This window comes from Sinocyclocheilus grahami, unplaced genomic scaffold (assembly GCF_001515645.1).
Source record: "Sinocyclocheilus grahami isolate Dianchi unplaced genomic scaffold, SAMN03320097.WGS_v1.1 scaffold149.1, whole genome shotgun sequence".
Taxonomy (NCBI): domain Eukaryota; kingdom Metazoa; phylum Chordata; class Actinopteri; order Cypriniformes; family Cyprinidae; genus Sinocyclocheilus; species Sinocyclocheilus grahami.
Genome location: NW_015505328.1, coordinates 3,125,101 through 3,136,797, shown reverse-complemented (window position 1 = coordinate 3,136,797; position 11,697 = coordinate 3,125,101). Strand labels below are relative to the sequence as shown.

The 11,697-nt window shown below is 36.2% G+C and overlaps 1 protein-coding gene across 4 annotated transcripts in view; it reads right to left on the bottom strand.

Moving 5' to 3' along the window:
• Positions 1-1,739: 1,739 nt before the first annotated feature.
• Positions 1,740-11,697, bottom strand: part of igf2bp3 (insulin-like growth factor 2 mRNA binding protein 3) — a 39,067-nt gene continuing 29,109 nt past the window's right edge. For 2 of the 4 annotated variants that reach the window (XM_016281354.1, XM_016281356.1), the window contains 5 exons: positions 5,710-5,832; positions 5,507-5,581; positions 5,276-5,407; positions 5,058-5,171; positions 1,740-3,802 (listed from right to left, as the gene is read on the bottom strand). In XM_016281354.1, the coding sequence (XP_016136840.1) occupies positions 3,704-3,802; positions 5,058-5,171; positions 5,276-5,407; positions 5,507-5,581; positions 5,710-5,832 (543 nt within the window). In that variant the 3' untranslated portion in view covers positions 1,740-3,703. The remainder of the gene's footprint in view (positions 3,803-5,057; positions 5,172-5,275; positions 5,408-5,506; positions 5,582-5,709; positions 5,833-11,697) is intronic. The other 2 variants (XM_016281355.1, XM_016281357.1) reach the window with 1 other exon arrangement.

Genomic DNA, 11,697 nt, shown 5'->3' with positions numbered 1-11,697 from the left:
CCATCACCTAAAATGACTAAAACTACTACTAACCAACCAATCACAGTCCAATGCATGAGAAATCACAGTTTGGTTTTCCCAAACCAAAATCACTCAAATATTTTTGATTTAATGGTGAAAATAACTACTTTTACCCATTTTTCGAGTGACACTTTGTCTCAATTGATTTGACAAGATACTTAATTTGCAGACAGGATGAGAAAGTTGACAGAGAAGTTGGATGTTTTATAATGTTCAGAGAAGTTATACTTTATTTTGACCATAGTTAAGGGAGATATTTGAATGTCTGGAGACTAAAATTGGTACAATATTTTTGAGAAAGACCTGTTTGATGGTAATTAAGCTGTAGTTTCATAAGAAATCACTTTACTAACCATTTCTTTTTATAAAGCATGAATTAAACTCGAGTGACACTTTGTCTCAATTGATTTGACAAGATACTTAATTTGCAGACAGGATGAGAAAGTTGACAGAGAAGTTGGATGTTTTATAATGTTCTGAGAAGTTATACTTTATTTTGACCATAGTTAAGGGAGATATTTGAATGTCTGGAGACTAAAATTGGTACAATATTTTTGAGAAAGACCTGTTTGATGGTAATTAAGCTGTAGTTTCATAAGAAATCACTTTACTAACCATTTCTTTTTATAAAGCATGAATTAAACAGGAAATGTGTGATCACATAAGTATGCTTATGCATTAAAAAAAAATTAACATTTGACAGCACTTTTGGAAATTCTGATTTCAAATCTTGTTCACTTCTGTAAGTGCTGTATATACACAAATATTCTAATAAAATTTCTAAACCACTGTTTGCTATAATGATACACAACATCTGCCAATTTAAAATATTTCTCAATCTTCACACACTATTTTTATTTTGCAGAGATGCCATAAACCGCTTTTTTTTTTTGTGTGAAGAACATTTAAAAAATCTAATGAATCTTTGTTGTCCACCAAAGAATATTTTGAACAATGGAAAGTTTCAATGGATGTTAAAGATTCTTCAAACTACAGACAGCAGTGAGGATGCAGTATTTTTTAAGATAGGTGTTATTGTATTTGAACTGAAATGAAACTAATATTTGGGGATGGGAGAGAGGGAACAACCTTCCAATTCACAAATCAATGCTCCCAAATACACACACCAAACACAACAACTGTAAAAACATCCAACAAATATGGACACAAAGAACAGCCAAGGAATCACAAACAATGGTTGCTAGGAGCCAACTTGACTTTTAATTTTTTTCTTTGTATCAGAGGCATTTGACAAGTGGAGGTGTGTGAGGGCACACAAGCACGGTCGGAGGGGATGTTGCTTATGCTGAAATCGGACCACTTTTTCACCGGAACTATTCCAGCTCCCAGATTTCCACATCACATTCCCACTGAAACATGACTCACCACACAACACAGCCATGAAATGAAATTGGATCAGATTCCAGTCCCCCCCCCAAAAAAAGTAGCATTCATAAGACATGAAAAAAGTAAAAAAAGACTTCATTGTTCATATTTCATAAGCAAGAAATGAAAGAGGCCCTTGAAAAATTTTCTATAGCCATCATTAATCAGATCCCAAATTAACACTTTGACTTTTAATACAATACTTATGCAAGAAATAAAGCCACACCACCAAACCAAGAAGCAGAAGAAAAAAGCAATAAGGTGAGGTTTCAAATCAGTTAGCAGAGAATAAATTGCAGGCAAAAACGAAATCACTTTCTCACTCATCTTTAAAGTCTAGCCATACATTATTAAATTTTTTTTTTTAATTATATATTTATTTTTTTGGTGAGGAAAGGGGCAGATGGAACATGACCCTATAGATTCTAACACACAGCATTATGCCTCTAATGTAAATACTTTTCTAATAAGAGGTAGATCAAAAACGGTGTAAGAGAAGGGTGGAAAGAAAAACAAAACGATCACTTGTGCCCCTCTGGTCAGCGCTCGGCGGACCGCGCGTACCCAGCGCAGAAGTGTTCGCGAGAGACTTGAGGTATCGCTGCGCGCGCTGGAGGTCTCAGGTGAGACGGAGCCCACCCTTTCCTCAGCTGAGGTAGACAATGGCCTTACTAGTGTGGAAGCGTGGATGCACTCTTTTACCATAATCAAATCATATTTACATTCTGCATGAAAACAAAAGGAATATTGGTTTCTCAGTTTCTTTACTAAACGCTTTTTCTTTGCTAAAGTTCATTTTATATATATTTTTTTGCTTTTTTTCCACTTTGAATGATAAACGAAAGATAAATGAAACCGTTCGCGCGTCCATCTACGTTACTGCTCGTTAGCCTAGAGACGCGCCCTTGACTATTGTAACTTAACCTATAGCTATCAACGCAAAAGCATCAGAACAGTGTAACTCCCCGAACCCCTGACATGCATTGACTGACGTTAAACTCTGAAAATCTTCGGCATGTAAAGCCCAGTTTGATGCGAAGAGGGGGAAAAAAGCCCGTCCCAAGACCAAACGGAGCGCGTTATTTGGAAAAGGAAAGGGACGAAAAAAACGATGAGCACGGGAAAAGAAAAAACAACCTCAATCGGGCTGGTCGTTATTTTAATTTGATAAGACAACTAATCACGCCGAGGATGAGGGGGTGTCAAAGAGGTTACAGCAGGACCTTGCTTATCCCTGACCTCTGTTGCTTGCATCCAACCCTGACTGAAGTGTAATGAAATGCGGGTGAAACGTCTGCTACCGCCGAGACAGTTATTAGCATATTAGCACCGCATTGCTGCGGTATGTACGGGTGGCGTTATTTCTCATTACCTTGACGGTGTTCAGAGGGTGGTGGCTCCTCAGCGATACTGAGGCGCTTTTCTTTTCTTTCTCCTATCTGTAGCTTACACAGAAGCCCAAACTCCGCTCTTTCACTCGTGCGACGCGCGCAAACCTGTATATATACAGTTAGTTATTCATGGCGCGCGTCAAAATGAGCAAGGCGGAATTCGAGCATCATCCGTTAACTACAGACTAAATTTTACATTTTCTTAAAAAAATAAAAATGTTCAAGAACTATTAGCGTTATAAAGTATACAAAATACCACAAAGCAAAATAAAAAAAAAGAACAACTTTTTTTCAAATATCATTTTCTTTTTTTCTGAGGTACTCTAGCCTGAGGTAGATCAGTAAAATGCATATTAACTTGGTTTCCTGGCCAACACCAATCAACACTTCCCTCAGTCATAAGTGGCAGTGTTTCTCCACCTTCTTTCATAATTTTATATATGTGTATATATATCTATTCATCTATAAAATGCATCAGAATTTATAAAATGCCACTGGATCCCAGGACAGCGTACTTCCGTCAACAATCCTCTTTCCATCTCAAGCCAAAGACCTTAAACCCCACCTTGTGTCACCCATTCCTTACCCCAAAAACAGGCTTGAAAAGCCTTTTACACTCAAATGCTGCATTTCCCAATAAACTCATAACCAAAACAAAGTTCAACATCTGTCAATTAAGGTCTGTGCAGTTACCGTATTAAGGCAAGGACTGGGTGGCTAACTTTCTTACGATTTGTTTTAAGGGGGTAGGGGGAATTGTGGTGCAGGGAAGTGCAGGTGTACACAATTTCACTGAAACTTCAGGAGGAATGGGTGTAAAAGCGGGCGGGGTTGTAAGGACATTCCCTGACCCCTGAGATGGACGCGTCCCGTGTCCTTTCAGTCTCCGAGAAGACGCAGTGGCTCTATTTCCTCCGGGCAACAGGTGGACCTGTGGCCGAGGCCTTGGGCTGCTGCTGCCGCCTCACCTGAGAGATAATCTCCTGGATCTTCCTCTGGGCCAGCTGGTACACATGAAAGAAAAAGCAGAACAAAATTACTCAAATCAAACAGCACAATAACATACAACCATTAAAATACTTAAGCAATAAATGGAAACAAAGTCAAAAATTTTAAAGTGATTATATATTGGACAAAGCTGTGTGTGGGGAGGGTGAATTTTTAAATCATCATTTAAATGATTAAATACGTAAGCGCCGACATATAGCGCCGTTGTGCTTCGGGCGTCCCAAGTTAGAGTACTGGCTCGCGGATGTTTCCCGATCCCGTCCCCCCTCTCTCCCACTTCGCTTCCTAACTAATAACTGTCCTATCATAATAACGCTAAAAATTAATAAATGTATTATTATTAATAAATAATTACATTACAATTGGCAGGGGCACCTTAGGGTTTAGACCCCCCCGGAAATCATCCCCACTGCAATTTGGGTGGTTAGTCAAGCCCAGGCATGAGGGGGACACCCCCACCCCCCAAGAATGCCATTTATACCGAGGGAGCCCCCAAAACTCTAAACACGCCCCTTGTACTATGGGAATGCTAGAGGGTGCCGGATACCCTCAAGTGAATGCAAAAGCACCCTCAATTGGAGAGCTGGCAAACTACTCCGTGCGTATGTGTCTGCGCTCTGGACAGCATCAAAAGATACTATTTGCAACATGTTTTTGCATTGTTGAACAAAGTAGCCAAACACAGACATATCTGTTGATTTCTTGAACGCAATGGCCAATCAGAAACGTAAATATGGTAACACTTCAGTATAGGGACCAATTCTCACTATTAACTAGCTGCTTATTAGCATGCCTATTGTTAACATATTGGCTGTTTATTAGTGCTTAAGCACATTCGGCATGATCATATTCTACATCCCTAATCCTTTCCCATACCTAAATGTAAAAACTACCTTATTAACTAATAATAAGCAGCAAATTAGGAGTTTGAGGCAAAAGTCGAAGTTAATGGTTTGTTAATGCAGAGAATTTGACCTTAAAGTAAAGTGTGGCCATAAATACATTTAATAACAGTATTTCACAAATACATATTTCAATAATCATATAATACATTATCACTAATAAAATGAATAAAAAGTTGGATTCATTTTGAACTCCACATCAAAAGTTTGGCATTACAACACAACACTTACAAATTACTTATTTGTTGTTTTTGCCATCAAGCTGGGATCAGAGAAAGTATTTTAACATCAGAAAATGACAACACTTAGCCCTTTTCTGCAGCTCTAATATGTCTAGTAGCTCAATCACCTGGCTTGCATAGAAGTGCCCTGTGATTTTTACTACTACTTGGTCATTTTCATCAGGCGTCTGGTCCCGCGGGACAACCACCTCTGCACTGGTCAAGTTCTGTAGTTCATTCACCTAAAGAGAAACACGGAGCAGCTATGAATGCGGAGGATAAATGCATCTGTAAAGAAAACATGAGCACTAACAATTGATGTTACAAATGTAAAGTGGCCATTTACCGTTTTGCCTCCCTTGCCAATGACTCTGCCAGCGGCGAATGATGGCACTTTTATGTGAGCCTCTAATTTAACCTCTTCCTTCGGTCCAAAAAAGTTCTCCTCTTTTAACTTCCCAAAGATACGTCCCTGAGCCTAAGAAAAACAGCACAGAGAATCAATGCATGAATATACAATCAAATGAGTGAATATTCATACAATGGCTCAATACATACAACGTCACAACATTTTTACCTTGAACTGTGCCTCTGGTGGTCCAGTAATAATGACCATTCTTTGCTTGGTGTCAGTTCCATCAGCAGGTGCAATCTATCCCGACAAAAATGACAGATCTTAAACTTAAACACTGCTACAGCATAGGAAAATAGAAAAATTAAAACTATTACGTTTAGCAAACAGTATCAGGGTCATAAAAGTGCATGCTTGCCATCACTCACTTTGATTGATGCACCAGCAAAGCGGCTGAGCTGTTTAATGTGCTGGCCCTGCTTGCCGATAATAGCACCAACTGCCAGAGCAGGAATGAAGAGGTGCACGGTTTCTGACTCCACCTGTGACTGCTGACACAAATACACTTATGAGTTATGATCACACATTCAACACCAATTAAATCTGCTTTTATGGAGACACATACAAAGAACATACAACAAAACAAACATCATCCTGGGAAACATTCACTCAATTAACTATTCAAAAATTTTTTTTAGCAAGTCACCTATTCACTATCAACAGAGGTTACAACGAGGAATCAAGACTTGATCTTTTGAATTCACATGGCTTGGAAATATTGCCAGGTTCATAACTCACCCATCCCAAACCAAAAGCACCATTTATTCCAAGTACGCTGCAAAAACAACTAATTCTCACGCGATCCTGATGTTAACCGGATATAAACACCCTGCCTATTCAACAACCAGAAAATCTGCTCACCCAGTTATAGTGAGATAATACATGTAGGAGAGATACTTTAACTGTTTTGGTAGAATATTTTTAATAAATTGCCTAATTCAGTCTGTTCTTATCCGTGACGTGCACGCTCAGAATTAATTGCACTCCAAATGCAGACTCAAATAATAAGATTTAAAAGTCTTACTACAATGAATTCTATACATTATTTTAAAAAGCATATTCTAGTATTTTCCCAGAAGAACTTCAAAAATGTTAATGTACTTTTAATAAAAACATGTCCAAGCATCATTTAAAGCAGAACCATAAAGTCAATGAAGAATTAGAAAAATCAAAATCAATTCTTTCAATAAATATACATGAGTAAGTCTTGTGTGATCAATTCTACAACTTGTATATACAATAGTCATTTTTATTTTCCTTAAAATACATAAGGAGACGAAAAAGAATAATAGATATTTGATTTATAACTGGATTCATTTCCTATGAATTTGTTAAGGGTAAATTAATTCCATTCGCCACTTTTTGTGAATATAAATTAAGTATGGGTTTAACATAAGATGCGTTTATTTAAATGCCAAAAAAAAAAAACTGCTGTTGAACAAAGCTGCTAAAGTCACATCTAATGAGGCATTTATTAAACCGGCACACCAGCAAAAATACAAAAATAAAAAATTTAGTTTGCATGACAGTTGAGATCAAACCGCTGCTGCTCAATTTACATATGAAGAGGTTTAAAAAAAGGCATAAAAGTCAGGGAATGTAAATGGTCATAGAAAAAAGACTATTTTAATTAAGCTCCCTTTTATTGTTACTTTCAATAATGTTTTTCACATTTATATCGACCAGCTATTTGGGGGTCACTTTGTTTTTATTTGATATAAATCTACCAATGTCAACTGAGCAAATATTAAACTTGAGAACAACTCAAGTCAAGTCTCTTGACAATAGGCAATAGACAACATAGACACTAATTAGCCAATATAGACACAATGACTATGTTTACATGGACACAGTAATTAATTATTTACCTTATTCTAAATAAGACAATATTATGATTAAAGGTGTTTACATAAGTTGCTTTTAGAATATTCCTTTCATGTTCCCGTTTTACATGTTATAGTACATAGTTAAATTAATGGCACATGTCCTTAATGTCGCCACGTGACGCCATCCAACGTCCCCTCCAGAATTTCATGTATAAACATATATTTTGTCTTCTTCGTGATGATGCCATATACAGTTTTTGGGGTTTCATTTGTAATTTTACAAAAGCTTCAAGTGCAGTTTAATATTTGCCATGCTATACGTGCAAACAGACGAGGGAGTTGTTGAAGCCATGTTCTTTTGTTTGCCGTGAAACAGTTGACTATGGCGCATACTCCGTGCCAAAATCAAACGTCTGAACGAGTCTGACCGATCGAACCGAACGTCTTGCACTTTGAGAGTCTTATTGAGCGGGTGACCCATGTGACGACTGAATTGAAATTAGCTGGTTTTTAAACATGTAAAGAGACACGCTACTGTGTAAAGACTATAAATGGACTTTACAGGCAATACATATACTGTTCACCTAAAAACACAAAAATATTTTTTCTGAATCCTGTGCTTGAGTATGTGTTTTACTTTAAAAGAGCAGACATACTGTACGTTTTCATTGTTTATAGTATCATACAATGTTCACAGTGTTATATATAACAATCAAACAATTAAATATTTACTTTTCCAACAAAGGTTACAAATCCAAAAATCAACATACTGTCATATGTCAGGAATATTAAACTACATACTATACAGCAATTTAAAAAAATATATTTTATTTTAATTTTTGTCTGCCAAAAATTATAAATATTGGGAGTTGTCATTACAGGTTCAGGTTTAAAAACGAAAATATTACATTTTTTTATTACTTTGTCCAATATTAAAATAGTTCAACAAATTAACCTATTTTAATTAATAGCTATTTTGATGTTATCCTTTATTGTATTATCCTTGACGAATAGAGTGTATTCCTTTTTTTGTCAAACAAACAAACAAACAAACGTTTAACATTAAAATTCCAGGAGTCTTTACAGTGGACAGTTGCTCTTACATTCAAGGTAAAAATTTTTCAATATGTTCTCATGAACTGCCAGAATCTGTGAGTTTTTATAGATGTTTAATGAGGTTATAAAATATAAACATGTTCAGTCTTCATAGGAGCCGATTTGTGTGTAAAACCTTGATTGAAATAAAGAACATCACTTTTGTTTGCATTTACAGAGATGTCTATTGATCAATTTTTTTTATTTTATATATACACACACACACTTGAAGTTTCTAAATCAGCGATTGCAATAATCAAATGTTGACTATTTTGAGGACACAACTGAAGCACAAGAACTTACACATAAAGGTAAGAAAACGTAAACACGTTGGGAACCCGATCGGTTACTCGCACTTCGACCGGTTGCCATAGGAACGCGTTACATATGATTATGAAAATGATCAATCATTTAGTTTTAGCTCATTGTTTATGTGGCAGACATGAAAATTAACTAACCTTAATTAGAAAGTTTAGTCTGTTTATAGAATTTACAGTCATCTGATTAGGCCTTAATGATAATAATTTAACGTTAGTAATTTTATTGAGATTGTATAAATTTATATTTTTCTCTTCAGTTCTTGAAATAAAAGATCATGCTTAGATGTTTTCCACTTTTTAATAGTTAATTGTTAGTTATTTGTTTGATATTTGAATATTGCGTAGCAAAATTGGAAATATTTCCGTTTTAAACAATGAAAGCGAGCCACACAAGCAAGGTGCAAACTTTGCGCAAGAGTTATTAACCTCAGTCAATATTCAGAAAGTGAAAGTAAAACCTGACGGAATTTCGGCATCTGACACGGCATTAACGGCACATATTCTCTCAGAGTTGATGAGAGATGATCTACTTCAAAATATGCCGATAATGGTATAATGGTCTTAAATTAGGCTATTCGCTTAATATTATTCTTGTGGTCCACACATAGTGAAACAAATGAGAAGAAAAGTATTTTGTGTTAAGCAGGTTGGTTTTGAAAGTCGATGTTTGAAACGGGCCCGGGGCCAGGATGGCATAACTAGGGGGCATTTCAATATCCTTTTATACTCACTTCAGTGCACTTATATCACATGCGCAATGTTTGGTGGGTAAACGCAATAGACTGTACTTCGGACTACTTAAATTGAGTACTGTAACTTTTTATATGTTTGGTTGGCTTATTTTATTTTGATGATGAACAGGCTGCGATGTCAACTGCTTGAACTGTGATGTGTGCACGATTGAGGCGCCTGCGCGATCACTTGAATTTGTTCCTTACGACAGCAGAAACAAAGATAAGTCTGAGACATCATTATGAAACTATAAAGGGTCTACTTTTATTTGTGTACTCATAATAACAACACAGTGTTTTTCAATATAAAGAAAACAGATGTCACTTTCCGCCGTAGCCTATTGATTTCCTTTCCGTGAACTTGAGCATTAGAAAAATGGACAGAAAGGGGCATATAGACCTTGTTGCAGTTTTTCTTTCGTTTTGTTTATCTGTGAATTATTCCGTTTTCTCAGTTCATATAATTGCTTATATTTTTTGTTATTTTATTTCAATTAACATAAATGTTAGTTTTAATTCATTTCAATAACCCTAGCTAAATGGCAAAACATCCACAGAACTGCAGTAGGCCTACACTTTAAATTTTCCAGCTGTTTCAAGCCACAAATATTACAAATAATTATTTTAATGCAGGTCTGGGACAGAATTTCAGCCAGGCCAGGAGTCTCATCCAGGCCACCATATTTACATTATTTTTAAGAATAATGAAAGAAATGTTGGCAAAATTAGAACAATGTGCCTTGTGTGAATTCAAGTTTTTATCGGTTTTATTTTAATAAAACATGGCACAATACGCTATAGCACTAATTATAAAAGAGCTTGTAACCCTATTAAAGCACGACATGAAATACAGTGAGTGTGAAATACACTGGTAAATCGTGAATTAGCGGTCATCAGAGTTTGTGCAGCCGCGCTGGAGAAACTGCGATGACCGTAATCAGCGTCTGCTGCGAACTGCTCTTGCGCTACTTTGACATGTAAACTGGTTTAGTCAGACGCTGATAGCTCTGCGCAAACTGAACACCAATTTATGCGCTCAGACGGTGCGCCCATGTTCCGCCAATTAATTCTCTTAACGGATAATAATTACGGTTAAACGGTTAAAAGCAGGGCCTGGCTTGAAATAAAGCTGCTCTTAGTTTTCATTGATGACTGCAGTGTTAATAATTTTAATTGTAGGCCTATAATTCATTGTATAAATTAATAGACCTGTTTAAAAAAAAAAAAAAAAAAAAACACCTTTAAAAATATTTTATTGAGTAAGCTAATAGCCTAATCTTTTATTATCCTCACAGTGCGTCAGTAATGCGGTGATGCGCTTTGAAATTATTGTGGGGCAAATTAATTGTAACTTAATAAAAGTAATAATATAATAATAAGTAATAATAATAATAATGTAACGGGCCTAAATTAATTGGAAATGCCAAATCCCCTTAATATTGCCGATATTTAATGCTTTAGACTATCTCTGGCTATAGTCTACACATGATCAAAATGAGTAAATTACCTTTAAAACTAATGTTACGCTTCAAATAAAGATTGTATTACATTCCACTAGGTGGCGATGTATTTCATGTATCATTGTATCAGTCGATCGAGAAATCCGTTCAAAAACTCAGGACGAAACAAGTCATTAATTTCAAGTGATGTTTTGTATAATTAATTCATTTAAATTGATAAATATTTCTAATAGACACATTTATAGCACAACCTCAAGTAAAGTACGTTGTTTTGTTTAGTTATCAAATGTTTTGTTTTCAGAATCATAGGAGAACCTGAAAAAAATCCAGATTATCCAGAAACTAATAAAAGGTATGAATTTATAATAAATCTGGCATCTAACTATTATTAACACTGTTTCTGATATTAAAGGGATCACATGATGCTTTTTTAAAGATCATTATTTTGTGTATTTGGTGTAACAAAATATGTTGACATGCTTTAATGTTCAAAAAAACATTATTTTTCAAATACTGTACATTATTGTAGGTCCTCTATGCCCGCCTCTCTCAAACGCTTAGTTTTCTACAAAGTCCCTCCTTTGACAAGCGCAGTCTGCTGATTGGCCAGCAGACCCAGTGCATTGTGATTGGCCGAACACCACAAGCACGCGTCGGAAATGTAACGCCCCTTACCATAATCGCGAGCTTCAGCTTTCAAAGTAAATATCAAGACAGTTAATAATGTCGTTAGTTTTATCATCAGTTCAAGCCCGAAAGGGCAACAGAGTCGCGTGACAGACAGTGATGATGCAGTACACAAGCCGCGGTTAAGACAGCTGACGTGCTATGATTTCTGACAGACAGTTCACACTCCTGTGATGTGACCCTGTTCCCCTCACACACACACACACACACACACACACACACACACACACACACGAC